This window comes from Barbus barbus, assembly GCF_936440315.1.
Source record: "Barbus barbus genome assembly, chromosome: 1".
NCBI classification, from domain to species: domain Eukaryota; kingdom Metazoa; phylum Chordata; class Actinopteri; order Cypriniformes; family Cyprinidae; genus Barbus; species Barbus barbus.
This window is the reverse complement of record NC_136729.1, coordinates 7,422,179-7,444,953: the sequence shown is the minus strand read 5'-3', so window position 1 is coordinate 7,444,953 and position 22,775 is coordinate 7,422,179. Positions and strand designations below refer to the sequence as shown.

Sequence of the window (22,775 nt, the reverse complement as noted above, 5' to 3'; positions counted from 1 at the left end):
TACACTTAAGTACAATCTTGATACACTTTATTTTAAGGAGCTTATGCCTGTGTAATATTCTGTAATTTTAATGTAATTAGAAAGGTATTACATGTATTTAAGCTGTGTACTGGTGGGATAAATCAAACTAAGGTGCAGCTGAATAAGGTGTACAGTATAGATACACTTGAAATACACTTAAGTACAATCTTGATACACTTTAAGTAGCTTATGTCTGTGTACTTACATTTATAATTACATTTTATAATGTCTGCAACACGTAACAGTCTTTTGGTGACATAAGTAGCTGCGTAACAGACTTGGTTTGTTACATGTGTGTAACAGTAACTGCCCATTACATCTATATAATTAAGAACTGTAATTACAGGCTGTTCCATAACTTAGTTACATGGTAAATACATTGTTTCATGTAAGCACAACAGCTACTACGAAGTACTTAATTAGGTAATTATTCTGTATTATGGACACCTTAAAAACTAAACACCTCTGAAATGGGGTCTTTTTTTTAGCCCTTTAACAGATTTTTGTTCTTGTTTTATTCATAAACTCCATTTGGATACATTTCTCAGAAACGTCATTTTGCTTCTTGATTTTAATTTTTTTTTTAGAAGCTTGCACCACAAAACAAGACAAAATAACTGAGGAAGAACATCTCTTTTTTTGCAGTGTGATCGGAAGTTACAATAAAAGTTATTCCATATTTTTGATTGGGAGCAGAGGTATTTAAGCCATATGCTATTTTTTAGTAAAATGTATTAAAAAGTAAAAGAGTTTTGTTGGAAGTTTCAAACTGTTGCTAATACAACCCATTGTCCCTAGACAATGAACATATTGATCTTTAGTGTTCCCTTCACTCTATTTCATACATTTTCTTTACATTGTCATAAAATATCTTCATAAAAACCTGCAGAAACCCTGTTTTATATTTTAAGTGACTGAAAGTGCGTTCAAGTGATATTTTATCAGTCTGTTTGTTTCATGGGAATTGAACACATGATGTTGGTGTTGCTAGCATCATGCTCTCCTGCTTCATTCCATCAGGGTTGTTTTTTTTTTTTTTTACCATAATTCAGCAGTGTAATCCCATAATGTAGCATGATAATATATTTAGATTATTGTCATTCATTTAGGCTATTGTTAACTTTTTTGGACTTTACAGCTCTATTTTAAAAGGTAGTGAGCTGCCTTGCCATCTGCAGAGTTACTGGTTTGGAGCTCCCTACATAGGCAACACAAATAATGCTCCTCACATGAAGCATAAGGGACTCGACTCATGAAAGATTTACATAGTTTGGCATTAACATGTATCATGACGCTGCTTTAGAATGAGGTATCTTAGAAGGCAACCTAAGGTTGCTGCTTCTGTGTCAGGAGTATGTGTTTGATGTCTGGCCTAAACAAGCAGTTCACTAATTTTTGGAACAGAGTTTTATTTTAATAACACTTGCATATTTGAGGACAGTTGTCTTAGATTGGAGACTACATTTTTGAGTAATACAGCTCTTGATAGATGCTCAAGCTTGACTCTTATACACAAGTCTGGGTGTTAATTATGCTGAAACTTCCTATAAGTATTTCTATATTTGAATAGTGATATTTTAGCGCATAAATGGCTTTGGCAAATCAGAGTTTACTGACAGACATATCTTCAGACAAATTTGAAGAATTGCATTTGTTGCTGTTCTCGGTTAACACAACTGAGTTTATGTACTGTATTAAAAAAAGGACAGAACAATCATGACAGAATTATGATGAGGGATGTTAGATATAATGATAAAAGAATAGCCCGCAGGCTCGAGGTTTAGCTGGTTAGCATGACCCCAGTGGCCCCTGCTGGTGATTATGTAACCAGTATAAAGCATTTTTCTCCACTGATGGCCGACCAAAAGTATCCTTGTGTTTGTGTATACAAGTATCCACATCCACTGGGTCCTGTGCCAACCAGACCAGCAACTGCCATTAAGATGAATGGGAATTCTAATAGAACAGGGAGTTGAGTGGAATCCTGTGTGGAAATTCCAAATTGTTTAGTTCCTGAGTTTGAATTGAGGTAGAGAACAGGATGCAAATTTTGAATTAGAATTTACTGAATTTATTTAAGTTGAATTAAACAAGTGACTTTATGAGATTTAAAGAAATCATCTGAAATATTTAAAATTAATATCAAATATAGTATATAATATACTTAATAAGTTAACTCAATGAGTTAATAATTTGATGAACCATGGTGGAAGAAAGTGAAAAGGGATTGTCTACCGAACAATTCTGACATCATTTACTCACCCTTAAGCTGTTCCAAATCTGTATGAGATTCTGTCTTCTTGCTGAAGACAAAATATATTTAGAAGAATGTGGGTAAACAAATGATTGCCTTTGACTTTTGACTTAGTATGAGAAAAAAAAACAATGGAAGGCAATGGCTACCAGCAACTATATGGTTCAGACTCATACAGGTTTGGTGGAAACTCTCCCTTTAATTTCCCAAAATGCTCTAATTTTCCCCAAAGTCTAAATGATTGTGTTAGACTAATTCCTCTGTTGTTTGATAATGTTGAACATATTTGAATTTCAATTGAGTCAAACCTCATTTCAAATTCTATTCCAATTTTGCATCCTGTGGGGCCTAGCCAATTCGATTCAAATTCACATGCATGAATTAAAAGGGAGTGCTTTTTTAAATTGACAGTTTTGCCCAACCCTTTTAAAAAAAATCCAAAAATATGGAAATTATGATTTTTTTCATAGACATAGTAGAAATGAATCCCATTTTGGCCTTTTTTTCTGTGCTTGTCGTAATCGCACATGGAGAAAGGGACTGTTTAATATATCAGTCTATGATATGACTGACCTCAGAGAGAACCCAGTTTGTTGTGTGATTTTTTTTTATTTATTTTTTATCTCTTTAATTACCGTTTGCCCGTTTGTGTCTAGCTGCACGATTGTCCTCCTGACACGCATCTCGAGCTGTAGGTACTTTGTATTTTTATGCCTGTATGCCATCAGTTAAATTTCTGTGAACGCATGCTCATGTGTTTTTTTTATATACTGTAAATGAGCAGTATGCTCTAGTGCATTTCAGGATTATTTTGGAAGTCTAGATTTTACATCCGTTTTGCAAGGAGTGTGTGCTTGCCTTCAGTAGTATTGTGCAAAGGTCTCTGTATATTTTAAAAATACACACCGATTTACATTCCGAAAGCAGTGTATACAGTTTGTCAATTCTGTCAAGTGCGTTTTTGATTATTCCAGATTTGTAATTTTCTTGAAGCCAACATGAAATGTCATTCGCAAGTCATTTTATTTCTGTAAACTGATGTATTTATAATAAAACATTTGTCTGTACTTTATTTGATCTTCCTGGAATTGATTGGATTGTGATAAGTGGGCGGTAAAAACCAGAATGGAGGCAGATTATTGGATGGGAGATTCGTAACGGTCGAAGCAAGCCAGTGTATTTTCATTGTACATCATTTTTAATAACATGCAGTGATGGACCTAGAAAAAATGCATTGAAATCAGGTCATTTATCATTTCATGTTGACTTCAAATGTGTCTGTTTTTGCTCAATGCAGTTTATTATATGTCCACCTGCCATTGACCGTGGGACATCTGTGTACTGTTTGTTAATACTTAAAAGAAGCAAAAACAAAGGAAATTGCACTTTGTAAAACCCATGTATGATTCTCCTTTTAGATTCTGTTTTCAGATATTAAAAATGATTGATGACCATATTTATCATTTGTATCTCACTTTATTTCAACATTACAAACGTTAACAAGTAATTACATGTAAAACATTTGTTCTGACACTGTTACAATATATTAAGGCCTTTCTTTTTAAGGGGAAAAAAAAACTAACAAGACCAGAATACTAGAGGCACAGAAGTTGTTTTTTTAACTGTCAAAGGTGTAATCTGTTAGATAATAGATATTTTTGAAAATATCAAATTAATATATTTATTATTTCTGGCTTTGATGAAAAACTAGAGCAATGTATTCTTAGGGGGAGCATTTGACAAAAAAGATTTTTGAAATATTCTATTTCTGATCTCTTGAAAACCACATGCCACAGATGCTTCATGACATGTTCTTTACATTCTGCTTTGGTGAAATGGTGTAGAAATATATCTAAAACTATTTACAGGCTTGTGCAAATCATTGCATCAAAACAGGCAGACTTGAAAAGTATCTTTTTTTTTTTTTTTTTTTTTTTACGAATCCCTGATTGTGACGGTAAAACAGTATTATACAAGCACAGTGACGCGCTATAAAACTGGCCAGAAAAACAAGCTTTCCTGATCATGTAGTATCACATCATGCAGTGATGCACATCATATAGGAGATGAAAGTCATACTGTCAAAATGGAGCAATCAAGGCAACTGAATGATCCCAGCAGGGTTACCCAGTCATGGAAAAAGTCATGGAAATGTTTTTCTTGCTCAACTCTAAAACACTTAATTGGATTTTTACTACAGTCTTGATTGCGGTGAGAAAAATAAAACTGAAATAAATTAATTGGTCAAATCGTATGGGAACCCTGCTTTTAAGAAACACTGATTTGTAATATAAAATGTTTTAGCAAGTGGAGGCATTTTCCCCAAGGCTTGAAATGATTTTTTGCATAATTTAAAGTTGATTCAAATTTGGGATGAGTCCAGTATTTTCTTCTGGGTGCTTCGGAGTAGAGTTTAGCTCTAATCGCATTTTTTTCTCTTAATGACGAGTGTAAACGGCCCATCATTAAGGCCTTTAATGAGTGTCCAGGCCTCAAAGCGTGTGAGACCCTGCAGAGACGAGTCCTGTATCTGCAGTACCTCATCACCAGACTTCAGCCCCTTTTGCTCAGCATCACTCCCTGTCAGAGAAAATACAGTATATACCGAATGATTCATGTTACATTCTAGTTTGCAGGCCCACATGCTCAGAATTTTACAATTACAAGAAACAGCAAAGTAGCATTGAGTTGTGAATTTTTTTTTGGTAGAAAGACAAATGGTATATGCTCGTAAAGTGAACTCCAATAATCACGGTTTTATTTCCCACTTACAAAAAAAAAAAAAAAAAAACATTTTCACAGTACTCTTAAGAGGAAATTTAGCATTACATCACTTGCTCACCAATGTATCCTATGCAGTGAATGGGTGCCGTCAGAATGAGAGTCCAAAAAGCTGATAAATCTTGTGAAGTGAAAAAATGCATGTTTGTAATAAGTCCATCAAGACGTTTTAACACTTCTTAAACCGTTCTAAACATGCAGCTTTTCACTTCAAAAGATGTTAATTGATGGACTTGAGTGGTGGGGATTACTGTGATGTTTTTATCAGCTGTTTGGACTCTCATTCTGACGGCACCCATTCACTGCAGAGGATCCATTGGTGAGTAAGTGATGCAATGCTATATTTCTCCAAATCTGTTCTGATAAAGAAATAAGCTCATCTACATCTTGGATGGCCTGAGGGTGAGTACGTTTTGAGCAAATGTTAATTTTTGGGTGAATCATTCATTTAAGGTTCAGTTGTAGTCTCACCTGTAAATATTCTGTTGACGGTTAGTGGTCTGTCACCATTAATGGAGCCTTTTCCTCCCTCAAGACTAAATCCAACTCCACCTGCATTCTTCTCCAGCTCGATTGTTACAATTTCACCTCCATCTTCCCCTAACAGTCATTTTTTGAAACAAAAACCATAGAATGAATTAACATATTTTGCATATTTATATTTGTGTTAAGCACTATTTGGATAAGATTGACATTAACAGTGTGTCCAGATATATCATAAAACCCACTGAAATGTGATTCTTGAAGCATCAGCTGTTAAAGGACTAAATCCATAATGGCTGCGCAATACATTTGGCTTTAGTTATGAAGCATTGTGAAAAACTAATATTCCATCCAAGTTATCTAAAACTAAAATTTCTCAGCAATTTCCATTAAAGTTGTGCAAGAACAGATGATGTGTCAGATTTGGATAGAATTAGTCCATCTGTGAAACATGAATTCTCCTCCTCATGGAAAACTAGTCCAGTTCAAATAGGGCTTTTTATTTGACTTCAGTCATACAGTTTATTTTATTTTATTTTTATTACACAACATATAGCGCTTGTAACATTCCTGTATTCCTTTTGTGCCCTTTTAAACATTGACATTAAACATTAATGCCATTTCTGTGCTGACGTCAGTAATGTTGGCGGCCCACCTGTGATGGTGCTCTCTGCCCCGCTGCTGCAGCTGGACTCATTAGCGTTAGCGCCTTCCTTCCCTTCTGGGTCTTTGTTTTTGGACACCACTATCACCGCCTGCTTCATGGTGCGGGCTTGCCTGAGAATCGCCGTGGCGTCGCTGTGTGTGATGTTTTTTAGCGTTTGACCGTTAATGGACAGCACCTCATCTCCTCTTTCTATGGTGCCCTCCTGAGCAGCCAGACCACTGGGAAACACCTTGTGAACCTGAAGGTACATGATACAGTAAATAAATAAAAGCATATACAGTAAATTAAATCAATATATACAATTATTTTGCTAGTATTAACAGTATACATTTTGCATTTACAGTGGAACCACTGGAAGTTTGTAACTATTCTATAAGATCCTAAAAGTGTAGGGTAGCATTATGTTGTTGTTTTTTTTGTTGTTGTTTTTTAAAGAAGCCTCTTATGTTTACCAAGGCTGCATTTATTTAATCAAAAATACAGTAAAAAAAAAAAAAAGTAATAGTGTGAAATATTTTTTCAATTGATAACACTTTCTGTTTGAATATTTTTTAAAATGTAATTTATTTCTGTGATGCAAAGCTGAATTTTCAGCATCATTACTCCAGTCTTCATATGCCTTTTTTCTGGATTCTTTGATGAATAGAAAGTTTAAAAGAACAGCATTTATTTGAAATAGAACCTTTTGTAACATTATTAATGTGTTTACTGTCACCTGAACAAGTAAAAGTATTATTTTCCATTTAAAAAATAAAAATTAAAAATCTAACCGTAGTGTTCAATGGTAGTGTTGAAATTAAAAATTTGTCAGCATTTACTCATCCTCATGTCCATGTCATCCTAATGTCCATTTATTTATTTTTCATACAACAAAAGTGCATGATGATAATCGCTGCTAAACTCTTAAAAGGACTTCAGAAGTAGTCTGTTGTGGCATATTATATAAGAAATAGACCAAAATTTCAGCTGTTTGTGCACTAATTTCCCAAGATTTCAGTGGTTTGTCTACTAAAAATCATCCCTTCTGCCATAGATTTCACATTTAATGTGGAAAAACAAATTTGAAACCTAAATTTGATTATTGTCAGTGACGTCAACCCTGGTCCAAATGCATCATTTTTTATTTATTACACTCATGAATGAGATTTGAAGCTTAGACATTCTGCCTGAGATCTTATTTTGTGTTTCAGGGAAGCAAGAAAATAATACCGATCTACGCATGTGCAAATGATGGCCAAATTGAAGAGGCTGTGTCTCCTGTTGACAGGTGAAGTGGATGAGCTATGGTGTGTGGTTTATAGAGATATAGAGACATCACTCACTGTAGTTGCTTTGTTCTCCAGATCAATACCGCCAGCGATGCTGAAACCCAAGCCAGCTCCTTCTTCTTTATGTAGAATCACAACATGGATGTCTTCCAGTTGCTAATGGACATTAAGAAATCCAAATCAGACTTGTTTATAGTGTATTTTGTGGGTCAAACCCCCTTTTGTATCTGTGGTTGTACTGTAAGCAGAACTGCATTTAGCAAAGCAGTTGTTCTAGAACGTGCTGAAGAACAATCTGCATTTGTGAACACGGGTTTATCGCTTTGTAAAGAACAGCTGCCACATTGATGATTTCCAGGCGGGCTGGATCCTGTTCCCACTCCATTACATCATGCAGTTTTGAGAGAAATATAGAGATATTGCCTTCCCTAATGTTAAATAGCACTTAAGAATCTCGTTAATAACTATTTTGTCCAAATCAAATAAGCATCTGACACTGTCTAAAAAGATGGCGCCTGTCTAAATATGATTTATAGATTACTTGGTTGTAAATATAAATTTGTAACAGGATTGTCCTCAAGTACAAAGCCTGATTTTAAGGCACATACTGAATTTGTCTCGGGACGTATTTTATAGCAAGAAATTGCTATAATATTTGTAAGAATTACCAAAGTAATTTGATCATTAAACTAAATTTTATTTGGTTTTAACATTTCTTTCCATTCCTGTTTTGAATTTATTTATAAATACAAATTATATTGAGGGACTTAAAGGCCTTATACTAGATGTTAGATTTAAAGCTATAAAATGTCTGCCCAATTTAAACAATCCTCTGGCATGACATGCTCAAACTCCCTCTAAAATGACTGAGAGACTGCATAGAAGATTGTTACATTTAAATATATATAGTCACACCACAGGACCATTTATAATAAACAATAGAAAAAATCAAAAAGATCATTTGATTCATTGAGTCCATAATGCAGCTCTGCTAACTACAAATACAGCTAAATACAGCAAACCACTCATTTTGGATTACTTTACAGTTCCCTTATTTATATAGCCAACAGAAAAGCTGGCATGGCCTCAAGACATTTCTGCAAAATAGTGACACTTCCTGTTTTTTTGCATTTTGCTCCTACAGCACAAAACACGTTATGTCTAAGGGAATGTACAAAGTGCTCATCACTTCATTAATCTGAAGGAATATGGACAGCTTTGTTTAACTGCAGACAGAAAATGGGGCAGAGGGAACAGTCGTAAATGTAAAACAGTGCAACAAAATGCACTTAAGAGGGACATTGCAACACTGCCATGGTCAGGAAGTTGCACTCTTGACCAAGAGAAGCATGTCTTTTTATATTTTTTTTCAACTCTGCTAGCAAGTGAGCTTCAGAATATAGCAAAACATAAAAGAAAGCTCACTGACCTTCAAATATGCTGTTTCGTTATAGAGAACCGATTGTTCTTCTGTCACACCTCTCATACATATTCAGGTTTGCGGAGCAAGATGTGGAAGTAATCAATGCCAGACAATAGCCAACAGCGTGTACTTTGTTGTAATGGCTCTATGATTATCAAACCAGAGCTAAACTCACCCTTAGCGTGTCTTCATCCAGATCCTTGACTTCCTGAATCATCCGCTGAATCTCCTGTGGCGGAAGGGCTGAGAGCATGGATTGGGCACAGACATCTGTGGCTGAAGTGAACGGTCGTTCAGGTTTCCATTCTTCCTTCTCACACTCCTCCCCTCTCTCGATGGTACGCTCTCTCAATTTAGCCAAGCTGTAGAACAGATACAAGTTAGCTTGATTGAAAGTACCTTTGACCAGGGGTAGCCATCACTGTTCCTGAAAGACTACCATCCTGCAGAGTTTGGCTCCAACCCTATTCAAACACAGCTGAACCAGCTAACCAAGGTGTTCAAGATTAATTGAAAATATACATTGGAGCAGGGTTGTAACTGAAGTCTGTAGGAAGGTGTCCCTGCCCTGACCAGTTGTTCCTGCCCCTTCAACACTGCATGTTTTGAACATCGCTATCTGACACACCCATTTCAGGACTTGGAGTCTCTACAAATGAGCTGATAATTCAATAAGGAGACACAACACACCTGCATGAAAGCTTCTAGTAAAATATCAAAATACCTTGATTAGCTCTGTCAGGTGGGTTTAATTATGGCTCAAGCTAAACTCAACAGGACAATGGCCATCCAGGAGCAGGATTGGACAACTTAGGCCTGGGACACATTAGGCCGATTAAAGGAATTAAACTATTAAACGATTCCTTTAACAAACTTAAAGGAATAGTTTACCCAAAAATGAAAATTCTGTCATTAATTACTCACCCTCACGTCGGTCTAAACCTATAAGACCTCTGTTCATCTTCAGAACACAAATTAAGATATCTGATGAAATCCGAAAGCTTTCTGACCCTGCATTGACAGCAAGACAACTACCACGTTCAAGGCCCAGAAAGGTAGTAAAGACATTATTAAAATAGTCCATGTGTCATCAGTGGTTCAACCGTAATGTTACGAATCTACGGGAATACTTTTAGTAGAATTAGATGCACTGCATCTCGTTTACAAGCAGAAGAAGATGCATGCTGTATATAAAACAGACTTTGTAAGCATGTCTGAAGATTTTGACAGAGGATGACTTGCAATTTTTTGCCCAGCCTTACTTATTTGAATCAGAATGTACAGATGATGAACTAAGCGAGATGGACGCTGCATTGTGGTATTTTCCTGAACAAACCATTGAAGACTGACACGGAAGATAAGAAATTGTTGCATAAAGTCATTAATTTTTATTTCTTTGCGCACAAAAAGGATTCTCATAGCTTCTTAGCATTATGGTTGAACCACTCATGTCACAAACTTTATTAACGATATCCTTACTACCTTTCTGGGCCTTGACCGTGTTAGTTGCGTAGCTGTCTATAGAGGGTCAGAAAGCTCTCGGATTTCATCAAAAATATCTGAATTTGTGTTCTGAAAATAAACGAAGGTCTTACTGGTTTGGAACGGCATGAGGGTGAGTAATTAATGTCAGAATTTTCATTTTTGGGTGAACTAACCCTTTAAGGCCAGTTCCAACAGATGTTTAACATTATAATCTTCCAAACACACACTCTAAACCAGGGGTAGGCAACGTTGGTCCTGGAGCGTCGATGTCCTGCAGAGTTGAGCTCCAATCTTGAAAAAAACCTCACCTGCCTGTAGCCCTAGTAATTCTGAAGACCTTGATTGTTCAGGTGTGTTTGAGTAGGGTTGGAGCTAAACTCTACAGGACAGCGGCACTCCAGGACTGACGTTACCTACCCCTGCTCTACACGATTAGACCAGACAGTCATATTGACATCACACAATTGAAGATTTTTTGGACAAAAAATCCCCTGCCCCCATTGCTATGGGGGTGCAAAGAAGCCTCAAAATCTTTAAGTGTGTGGCCAGCCTTAGACTTCTTCGAACTACAAGCAAATTTTATGTTTCACTTGCACACGTTGTGGCCAATTTAATCACATCTCACCACATGACAGGAAAGTGTTGTTTTTCTAACAGCGATAAGGACTAGTATGAGAGCTTGCAAGACATTAGCATGAAATGGTCTGTTGTTTGTGACTAACAAAAGAGCTGTATTTCCACTTCTTGTTTAATTTAAAACAGATTCCCCAATGATTCAAACCTCTGCAATGCCTTTATCGTGCAGCCAGTTCTCAACATAAAAGAAGCTGACATTGTTGGCTCCGGCCCCTGCAAGTGATCTTATCCCATCCCATCAGCCAACACAACACTGCACAGAGTGCAATTATACCCCAAACGCTTTCATGTTCCCAGCACATTTGTCCTGCATCATTTTCAGAGATAATATGCTTGGATAAGTTGCATACCTTACAGAGAAACCCTTTTCGTTGTTTTCTAGTGCTGTTGAAGGTGGGGGCTTTTCACCCGGAGAGTCTTCCTCTATTGGGTCATGAAGAGGGGATCCTGGTGGGGCGCTCCAGGGGTTCCCAAACCGAATGCAAGGCGACTGCGGCAGGGATTGCATTGATCGCATCAAAGCATTGGACACTTGGTTACTGAAGGACAAGATGATCCCCAGGCTCTCCCCTTCCAAGCCGCTTGAGTTGGGGGCATCTGAAGAGGAACTGAGGGGCAGACTCCGAGTCCTCACACTCACCGCATGAGTTCCTGCATCTTCAGTTTTTTCTATAGGACCCTCCTTTGAGCTGCTCGATCTCCTCGGGACGTGGCTTGAAGGGGGCAAATCCTCTTCAGAAGGTGAGGGTTCTTGCTCAGTCTCAGTAGCAGGTGGAAGCTCTTTTGTGGAGTCAAGAGCAGGTTCCTCAACAGGGATCGGTTTACAGGGCTCTGAATCATGAGAAGTTGATTGATTTTCTTCCTCTGCAGGGGAATGATGGAGCTCTGAAATGATATCTGAACCGATGGAAGCTGGTTCTTGCTTTTCTTCTTCTGGAGGCTGGGTGGTGGCTGAAATTGTTGGTGTAGACTGGCAGTCATCATTATTGTGTAAGTTGCTTGTGGTAACTTTAGTTCTCCCTGCATTGCTGTAGTCTGCAGATGAGGTTTTAGTCGTCTTCTCCACTGGAGGAAGAGATGCAGTTGGGGCCAGTCGCCTGCTTGGCCTTTCGGCTCCATCGGGACTTGAGAAAGTCTCAAACGAGCTGATCTTCTGCCTGATTGACAAATTGGCTCCCGATGAAGCAGCCCTCAGACTAATCCCAAAGGTCCTGCCAGTATCATGACTCCTGTTATCCGGATGCTTCAAAGCTTCTGTTATCGGTTTCCCAGACTTAATGCTCTTAATGCTCTGCCGTGCCCATACAGACTTTGGAGCCACCGGGGGGCCTTTTTTGACATTGGGAGGTTGCTCAGATTTGGAGTCTGGGGTGGTGTTTGTGGTGTCAGGGGCCGTGCCATTAACCTCACTATCTCCATTTTCGTCACTCATGGTTTGGTAGCAGTAAGACTGGTTCTCTGGGCTGTCAGTCAGCTTTACCCAGGGGTCAAGTGATTGATCAGTACTGACCTCCAAACGAGCCTGACGTCTCAGACCGACCCGAATACTCGGACTACACACGTTAGATGGGGACTCTGGACCTGCAACATAACAGTGTCCTATTAATTTCCTTTTAATAAACCGCCGAACAGAGAAGTGCAAAGTGAGAACTAACTCACATGCTGCCTTACATCCAATATTTGTCACAATTGTTTTATTTTCATTCAAAAAAAGAATATCTATAATAGGAATGTTACAAAAAAAAAAACCCAAAAAAACATTGATTTTCTTTTATAAAAACCTTGCTATACAGCCACTTACTGTTATCAGCTGAATCAGGAAATGAAAAGTCTCAGCATACATGTTTTGATCTTGCTCAGAATAGTATAAAGTAAATATCTAAATCAAAGTTTGATCAAACCTACATGACATATGTTTCTCTTTTTGTCATGTAATAATATTATCCAGTAGTAGGTGTATTTCAGATTAACGTACCTCTGTGCTGTCTGTCCCCTCTGTGTGTTGAGTCACTTTTATGCTCAGAGATACAGGCAGATGCTTTAGTTCCGACTTCTGCACGTTCAACCACTTCCTGTCACAAAAACAGGAAATGGTTGGCTGAGTTTGAGTCTTACAAAAAAATCGAAAAGGTGTAGAAATGCATTCGGCATCATTTCGTCATGCATCACTGTTGCACACAGAAACACAGGCATATACACACACTAGAGCCATGCCTCATGCCAAACACTCAAGCATTTCAATACCTGAATTATATGACAAAAAGATGCACTATTGTGCAAATAAATGTTCATATAAAGTGCACACAGATTCATTTAAAACAATTGTCATCAAACACTGACATGAACACGTCCAGAAAGAGGTAGCATGAATTTCTACGTACATTCTTAAACAGAAGCCTTGAGATCTTTCTCAAAGCCCTGTATAGACTGCAGAAATACTAGATGAATGTGGAGAGACAATAAAAGATTGTGTAAGGATTTTAAATAATTATAGTCACTGTAAAATAAATGCCTATTCAGGTTAAAATTTATTTCTTTGTAAAGGAAATAGAAATAAGCATAAAGGAAATACATTTGTAAAAATGTAAGTGCATGTTTTAGATTTGTCCCCATTTTTCATGTTTTTATCAGTGTTTAATCAACTTTCTGATTTCACTGATTCATTTCAATGATCCTGTGGTGTGACGAAAGATGGTGTGCATGTATTCACTGTAGTCTGACCAACTGAATACTGCTTAGTTTTATTTGGTTGACCCCTGTTATGGTGCACTTTTGTTTGTAAAATAAATGAAACTAAATGAATCAAATAATGCATTGTGTGAGACTGATGACTGAGTGCACCTTTAAAAACTTAAAAATGTCTATAATTGACAAAATATTCAAGTAATGGACTTACTTTAATGATTTTTTATATTGCTATATTTGAAAATAGATAATGGCAATATATTTAAACAGTTTTCACGTCGTTAAATTTGACACATTTCTGTTTTTCACAGATCATGATGAGGACAGTCATCCTGTTGAACAATTTCCGCATTTTAGCGGAAATTGCATAAAATAAAAAACTATTTGCACACACTGTGTTATGTTTATATATAATTTTCTATTTGCTGTCCAGTCAGATGTATTCAAAAATCCATTCAAAAAATATAAGGGAAAAAAAACGAATGCCCTTTTTCTCTTTGAGAACTATGACAGCTGCTCACTTGCGCTTTGATGGTGCAAGATTAATAAGGCAAGGGTTGCAGTTAAGCCAATCGTGTCTTGACTTACTCAACTACCATTTATGGGCAATGCATCAGTCTTACAGTGAAAACCGCCCACTTGTAAACAGTCTCTTTGACAGAGCCAAAAAGCAGTAGTGTAAAGTAGACTTAAACCTGTATATAATTAATTTATTGTGCATAACCTCACTGACATGATAAGTATTGCTGGGCAAACCTACACAAGGAGAAGAAAACAAAGAAATAATCATTTTATTGAGTCAAAACAACACCTGAATATTCTTTGTTTTATAAAAATAGTGCATTTCACAAATGTGACTAGCCCTACCTGGCAGTTGCTTTGAGAAGGCAGCAGATCTTCCTCTTTCAGTGGTGAACCTCGACTAGAGCCGCTCGAATCAGTCAGCGCTTCCTGACTACTGACTTCCTGTCGTCTGCAGTACCTCCGTGCCTGGTTTGTTGCTCCTTGCGTAGAGCTCCTCACCACACCTGCATGCACATCTAATGTTTGTTGTCCAGTGAAATTCATTGGACATTTATAGGGAATGTTATAGTCGTCGTCTGTGAACGAGGCTGGGGACAGTGTGTTATTAAGTGAAGTTTCACTGTTGGTTGTTAAAGAGACGTTCATGCTCTGTACTCTTGTGACATTCTGCGGTTCGAGGAAGGATTGAGTGGTGGCGCTGGCCGGCATACAGCGCTGGCTGTAGGCACCCTCACTGCACGATCGCATCATGGGTTTCTGTGCTCGTCTACAGGTCAGCTGACTCGTGCTCCGGTCCAGACAGCGGATACACTTCTGTCTGCTGTGAGAACAGGCATCGGATCTCCTCAGACCTGAGATCAGATACAGACATGTCTAAACCAACTACTGATCTTCTTCACAGGAGAAATAATCATAGACCAGTTCATTTTATACAAACAGTAAACAAGACACTAAGCAGACATGGCTCATCTTTGATGCAAGTCCAGGGTTCCCACACTTTTTGACCTATGAATTTCCATGACATCTACATGAGTTCATGATTAATAAATTAATTGAAATAAAAATAATTATAATTTATTCAGGTTTCCATTTGATACCAATCTTTTTAAATAATGAATTTAAATGATTATTATTATACAAACAAATGGATATTTTTTCTCTGGTTTGCACAATTGTTTGTACTCTACACAAACACTTAAAAAAATACAATATCTAACAGAATAGTATAATTTTTAATACATTCTTAAATTATACCAAATGATATATATTTTAATTATTAATAGTAAATTTAAAAAAAAAAGTATAACATTTATATAGTTATCATTGCTGTAATCATATTAAATGATTATTTTAATTATTTTATATATATATATATATATATATATATATATTTGTGTGTGTGTGTGTGTATATATATATATATATATATATATATGTTATAAAATATGTAATATTTTTATTATACAACACAGTGTATATAATTCATAATAACAACAACTTTTTTTTTTTTTTTTTTTTTATTAGGTCTGGAAAATTTCCATCCATTCCCAAGTTTTCCATGACTGGAGGAACACTGTAAATCATGTTGGACATGATTTGAACCATGTCTCAGGTGGGCAATATTTTTATTCATAATATTTTTGCCTTTTTTAGTCCAAGTCATGTGCCTCGGGATCCTCAGGAGCATAAATTTACAACTAAAATTTTGCCTGTTTCTCACGTTTCCCCCTGTAAATCTGACTGAATCCAAACACAACCATATCTACGAGGCATTACCATTTGGGTGCAATTGTGGTCCTCATAATATTAATTCGATTTCGTGATAATGTTGATCCACTTCCTGTTGCAATTTTAAGACCATTAATACAAGTAGTATGCAGTGTGGTAACCTTTACTTGCTCTATAGAGCTACAGTTACAGTTGAAATTACGCTGCAACATTACTTAAAATCTGCAGATGCAGGATGCGTGAAACAGGCCTCGGAAATGACCATCACAAGTTGATTTCAGAGCAAACAAAAGATCAATAACTCACTGCTGTTACATCCATCCATACTCCACTGACTCCTGTCTCTCCTCAGTCTGCTGTGCTCCACCGCCTGAGCGATGGCCTCGTTCAGCTGCTGTTCAGAAACCTTCAAACACATGCAAGTTTATATTTTAGCACTCTCTGACAACTTAAATCTAGCTATGAAGACAAAAGTGTAGGTTTGACTGTAGCCATTATGAAGTGTAAATTGTTTTAGCACAGTTTGTGTTAATGTGTGGCTTAGTGAATCTGGCCTCTGTTATGCTCTCTTGTACGTCTGAAAGGAAAGCAGACCTACTTTTGGGTCGGGGTGTCGACTGATGATGATCTGAACCGGGCCCGGGCTGCACTGACTTAGAACCGTGTACACATCGTTCAGCGTCATGTTGCAAACCACTGTGTCATTGATCTCCATGATCTCATCGCCACATCTGACAAACATTCACGTACGACTTACTAACATCCCAGCAACCGCATACATTATTACAACAATTCACAGGGCTGCAGTCTGGTTAGTTGTAAAACCTTCTAGAAACCACACTTAGGAACATAAAAGAATGTTGCCATTTATAACCAAAACTGATCAGTACCCAACTTCAACTTTGGGAAACGCTACATTTTCAGCTTAATACGTCTTAATTTTAAAGTGTCTACCTTGAAGTAACATCAAAACATCAATTTAAATTGCTTTTGCTTTAAATAAAACCAGACCATATTACTTTGTTAAAATTAGCTAATAACATATTTCTTGAACAATTTGTCACAATTTAATGTCCAATCCATTTATATTGTAAAATTTGATTTAAAATGTAAAAACAATCATATTGTGTTGAGTCTACATGAATTGTTTTTGTTGATATACAGTAACTAGCTGGGCAGTGGATCTGTAGTTCCCAGTAAGCTTCGCATTGGCATAATTGTTGAAGGCACGACCAATTCGTACGTATTTTACGAGGTGGCTATTTCGTACGACCTCACTCATACGATTTTGTACGATTTGTCTTAACCTGAGTGAGGGATAGGTTTAGGGACGGGGGTTAAGTCTAGGTAATTTGTACAAATTCATACGAATTGTGCAACTCGTAAAAAACGTACGATTTAGCAAAAATCTTATGAATTTGTACGAGTGAGATTGTACGAATTAGCCACCTCGTAAAATATGTACGAATTGCCGTTAGATTGGGCTGGGCATGCTCACATGCTTATCTAACAGGAACTTAAATCTATTAAATTGTTTCAAGAAAATGTTATTTCTTTCGTCTTGCTTTACGGGTATAAACTAAATGCATGGATTTTTCTTGATTTAGCAGTACACTGAAAAAAAGAGTGCAGAAAATAGTTTTATTCAAAGACTGAAACGGAAAGTAACACATCAAATTAAACATGAAATTTTGAAGTAGAAAAACCGAAATAGTATTGTCTTGTGAAACATACTTCAATAATCTTTGTTTTATTTATAATTTTGTTTTATTCATTAAAGTAAATTGAGATTAAAATTATTCAAAGTTGATGGAGAAGTTTGTTTGAAAGTGTGCAAAAAAAATGTAACTTACATACGAGACCCTTCATTGTATTTAAATATAGGCCTAATGTTTTTGTTAACTACAGGTAGGTGGATTTTTATTTTTTTATTTCCACGAATCATATACTGACTATGACCATTTAAATTTAGACTGGCTAACTAATTATGAAAAAAATGTATAGAAGCCAACAGTAGTGTCTCATATCTATGTCTCTTATTGGCAAATGTTTAAAGATGTGTCAGACCTTAATCGTCCATCCATGTGGGCCACTGATCCTGGTGACAGAGTGTGAATGTAGATTCCTGGACAGCCGCCAGCAGAAGGTACACAGCACAGGCCAATACCTAAACCTACACCAAACTCTGAGCCAATGCAGAAAACACATTTAGAAATACTCACGTTCACTTTCTTCTCAGATGTTTGTAGGCATCGTAATCTGTTACAATAACATACAATTTTAGCAGGGCCGTAAAGCAATTAGAAATGGCCAAACTGTCCCCTATAATATTTAATATTTGACAAAAAATTTACAAGTCACATTTTTAGGCTCACCTGCCATTCCTCAATGTCAAAATGACTAAGAAGGCCAATCAAATAAAAGAAGACGGGGCTTTACTTTTCACAGAATCCGAGCGCAGCGACGCTTGAGTGAAAGAGTGCGAGGTACGAAGCTAAATATGTAATATCTGACAATTGTTTTATAATAAAAAATGTCAAATGACTAACAGTAATATCCAGTGATGCAAACTAGTTTTTTGTAGACTGTCTTGTTTTGTTTTGTTTTGTTTTTTCAAATTTGGCCATTTTGAATTGAAAATATAGGCTGTCATTTCCATGATCCATTTAATTCATAAAAGGAATGCGACGAGGGAAGAAGCATTTTTCTGTTTTGCATTTTCAACACATTAGGCATACAAATAAGAATGAATGGGTGAATACAGGCTAAAAAAATACGGAGTGTCTATTTACACTAAGTTCAAATAGCCCATCTTGTTGGCAAAGGCTATTTACACTAACTCCGCCCACTAAGAAAAGAAGCTAGCTCAGCATAAGTTTCAGTGGCGTAGGTGGTAAGGCGCATGCTTTTTGACGCGATCGACCCGAGTTCGAGCCCACCTTTTGCCAAACATTTTTTCCCCTTTTCAAATCTCATATCGCATCAGAAAGGCATTTATTTTAAATAAAAATGAAGGAAATAATCAAAAAGTTGAAAATAAAGTATCGGGTAGGGTTAGGGTAGGTGTAGGGAGGGCTTTATTGTCCCAATAAGGTGGCATCCATTTAATAAATTTGAATTAAAATTATAATTTACACTCAGTACGTTATTATTGCGTACTGTTTTATAATGTACTACAATACTGAGGTGCAGATAATTGCCACTATTTGCAATAAGTAGTATAAATAGCAGAAAATCTTGCTATTTTAACAGTGTAAATAGAATCTATAGCTATTTGCACAGTGTAAATAGCATATCGTTAAAAAATACTGCTATTGCTATTTGCACTTAGTGTAAATAGAATCCATCGCTATTTGCACTTAGTGTAAATAGAATCCATCGCTATTTGCACTTAGTGTAAATAGAATCCATCGCTATTTGCACTTAGTGTAAATAGAATCCATCGCTATTTGCACTTAGTGTAAATAGAATCCATCGCTATTTGCACTTAGTGTAAATAGAATCCATCGCTATTTGCACTTAGTGTAAATAGAATCCATCGCTATTTGCACTTAGTGTAAATAGCATCTGTCACTAAAAAAATATGCTATTTGCACTTAGTGCAAATAGCCGCTGCCTAAAAAATATTAGCAAACAGTTCAAATAGTTTAGCCTACTTTACAAAAAAAAACGTATTATTGTCCTTTTAATGTTCTTGTTTCTTTTTCTTTATTCCCCTTAATCCATTTAAATTCTTGATTTATTTCATTATTTTAAATAAAGAACATTCCCCATGGGGTCAGGTCTTTATTTACGTCCTTAAACATTGTTCCACCCCAGTGTTCTACATGTTTCCATCTTGAAGTTTAGAGATGACATTTGAAAGCTGTATATTTATTACATGTCTGTTCTTGAAACAAAGGCACACAGTTATTGCACAGCTTCAAAATTTAACACACAAGAGACTTTTTTTATACTGCTTTTATGATGTTTTTTGTCCTTTTGAAGTGTGACAGTGCAATTTACTTTTTTTTTTCAAAACATACCATCTCCCATTTTTTCCATTGTAGGATACAAAATCAAACAAAATGAGGACAGAACATGCATTATTGGGTGAAGTATGGCTTTAAGACTAAATTAAAGTAAAGATGAGACCACGTCCTTACTGCCAGGCAAGTATTTTTAGTAACTCAAGGATGTGTGTTTTAATTTATGCTGTCACCCAACTACACAAACACGACAGTTTGGCTCTGAAGACGTTTATGTGCAAGGCTCAGAATGAACATGTTTGTCTGACGTGAAACTTCAGCAAAAGCTGACTGGAGCTCATCAGAGTGTTTATCACACCCAAGACAGTGTTCAGTTTTGATAGGGTGTGTTGTGCGTATGTTTCTGAGCCTTCCGCATTAACACAGTTAACCAACAATTGCAATGCAGTTTTTTAAACCAGTCAGAATTAGAAATACAGGGATAGTCCATCCATAAATAGAATGTCTGTTATTTACTCTCCCTCATGTCTTTCAAACATGTATGATTTATATTTATTTGCAATTATAGACTTCAAAAAGCATGATAAATCATCATTACAATATCATAAAATTAGTCCATACAACTTTTATAGCTTTGCATGAGAAAAATTTTAATTGCATTAAAGTTAAACCTTTTTAACTGCCTGGTAGACAAATCGAAAACTTTCACTGCCTTTGAAGTGTGTATGTGATGAAACTTTGATTGATGAGATTTGGATACTCACCCTTCTGCAGCGTGATATCCATCATGACTCTGTCCTGGGCTTTTGCGGGGTTATTGAGGCAGTTATAGTCTCCCAGATCAGCACTGACTCGACTGATACCAGTGCTGGAGCTCAGAGATCTGGATCGGCATAACTGAGAGACCTGGCCATGGCTGCCCAGCATGGTGCCCATCCGCAGACTGGTCCTCACCACCAGCGTTAACAAACCCTTCTTCACTTGCTTCAGAAAGACAATAAAAGACAGGTAAAACCTGATAGATTAATGATAGATCGACATATTTTCTAGGTGGATTAATCAGCTGATATTGGGTCATTTTTATTATATTGGGTTATTTTTATTTTTTTACTTTGTATTAAATAAATGTTTATTTAATATATTTTATATATTTAATATAGAGAGAGAGAGAGAGAGAGAGAGAGAGAGAGAGAGAGAGAGAGAGAGAGAGAGAGAGAGAGAGAGAAAGAAAAAGGGATACTGATTAAAATAATTATATGCATTTGTAAAATGTGGAATTTTGCTGGGCAAATCATGATCAGCACAATATTCTTGAGCTTGTTTGTAACATTAACTATATCTGTGATGGAATTTACGTTTTAATTTTATGTAATTCAATATTTAATTGTATAAAAAATTCGATAATTTTATAACTTATAATTTTAACATTAAATGTAATTATTTGTAATTTTATATTTACAGCAAAAATAAGTATATTGTGTGGTATATACACTACTGTGATAAAAAAAAAATTATTAAGCTGTGATACATAATTTTGAACATACCAGTGTTGTTATTGAAAAGTAAAAAATAAATAAATATTTTTTAATTATTAATTAATATAATGCTGAAATAAAATATATATATATATATATATATATATATATATATATATATACATATCGTATTTTAATTTTAAAAAATAAATATAAGGTTCCCGGTTCACTTCCAGTTAACCATATTATTGTGGCATTTTAATTTAGTTACTGTTAGCAATCAGCGCTTAAACAGCCCTTATCAGTCTACTAATATGCATTATGTGTTTCTTCATTATGTGTGCCAGTTCATTAATTACAGATCAGCTTTGAAACATGAAGCCATCCGGATGAGGTTACTCACTTTAAACTTGTGTAAGGCATCTTCGTGGGTCAGGCCGTGCAGAGATTCACCATTCAATTCCAGTATCTCGTCTCCTATGAACCAGAAACACTAATATAGTTTTCTATCCATTTCTGGGTAATGCAGCTGTGAGTGTTGATGGGAAAGCTTCATTTTGAAGTAAGTGTCTGGACAGATCATGCATTACCATTTACAGTGTGATATTTAACTAATGAGCCTACCTTCCTGTAGTCTTCCATCAGCGGCTGCTGCGCCTCCAGGAAAGATGGTCTTCACGTAAATCCCCATTGGGCCGTACATGCTGTCTCTTCCTCCAACTATACTGAATCCCAGGCCCTGGAATACCAGGACAGTGGCTTTTAATGTTGAGAATTCAGAGCATTTTATTATTTGTTGCAGATACACATTTGGATACCTTTCCATGGCCCTTCATGAGAACAATGTTGGAGATGATGAAGGCCTGTACGCTGCTGCAGGACGGGACCAAGTGTGCTGAACTTAGAGAGCGAGACGGTCTAACCACAGCCTGCAGAGACCAAAAAGAGCACAAATAATGTGGTAAGCAGGTGAGCGGCCTACGTTCAGGGTCAAAAAGAACAATATGAGATGTTTTCATTTTATAAAATTCTGCTACCCAGAGCAGAAGTGGCCATTCTGTATTTGAGTTACATGTGACATTCCTATGACATTCATTAAAAACAGCCACTCTGCTTATGTGCAGAGAAGCACTTTGTAGAGAGCACTTCTAGAGAAGGAGAGATGCTTTGAGCACTTACTGCAACAGCCATTTATTTGATTACCAGTATAATGATTGCCTTATCAGATAAAGTGCAACAGCCAGTCACTGCCGTTCTCTCATCCAGAACTGTTCAGGCAAAACACGTTCTGAACTTAGAACTAAACAGCTGCACCATTGATTTATTTCAGTGTAAACACCCATGACTTATTCACTAACCATCCATAAGCAGTGTTG

General features: G+C 36.4%; 1 protein-coding gene across 1 annotated transcript in view; it reads right to left on the bottom strand.

Moving 5' to 3' along the window:
• Nucleotides 1-3,734: 3,734 nt before the first annotated feature.
• The window catches only part of LOC306857691 (pro-interleukin-16-like), a 38,579-nt gene continuing 19,538 nt past the window's right edge, over nucleotides 3,735-22,775 (bottom strand). Inside the window, exons 8-22 of the mRNA XM_079397749.1 lie at nucleotides 22,218-22,328; nucleotides 22,024-22,138; nucleotides 21,803-21,876; nucleotides 20,689-20,908; nucleotides 18,024-18,141; nucleotides 16,555-16,687; nucleotides 16,263-16,362; nucleotides 14,571-15,079; nucleotides 12,994-13,090; nucleotides 11,369-12,599; nucleotides 9,073-9,259; nucleotides 7,529-7,630; nucleotides 6,195-6,444; nucleotides 5,528-5,656; nucleotides 3,735-4,855 (exon numbers count right to left, since the gene is read on the bottom strand). Coding sequence (XP_079253875.1) covers nucleotides 4,695-4,855; nucleotides 5,528-5,656; nucleotides 6,195-6,444; nucleotides 7,529-7,630; nucleotides 9,073-9,259; nucleotides 11,369-12,599; nucleotides 12,994-13,090; nucleotides 14,571-15,079; nucleotides 16,263-16,362; nucleotides 16,555-16,687; nucleotides 18,024-18,141; nucleotides 20,689-20,908; nucleotides 21,803-21,876; nucleotides 22,024-22,138; nucleotides 22,218-22,328 — 3,537 coding nt within the window. The 3' untranslated portion in view covers nucleotides 3,735-4,694. The remainder of the gene's footprint in view (nucleotides 4,856-5,527; nucleotides 5,657-6,194; nucleotides 6,445-7,528; nucleotides 7,631-9,072; nucleotides 9,260-11,368; nucleotides 12,600-12,993; nucleotides 13,091-14,570; nucleotides 15,080-16,262; nucleotides 16,363-16,554; nucleotides 16,688-18,023; nucleotides 18,142-20,688; nucleotides 20,909-21,802; nucleotides 21,877-22,023; nucleotides 22,139-22,217; nucleotides 22,329-22,775) is intronic.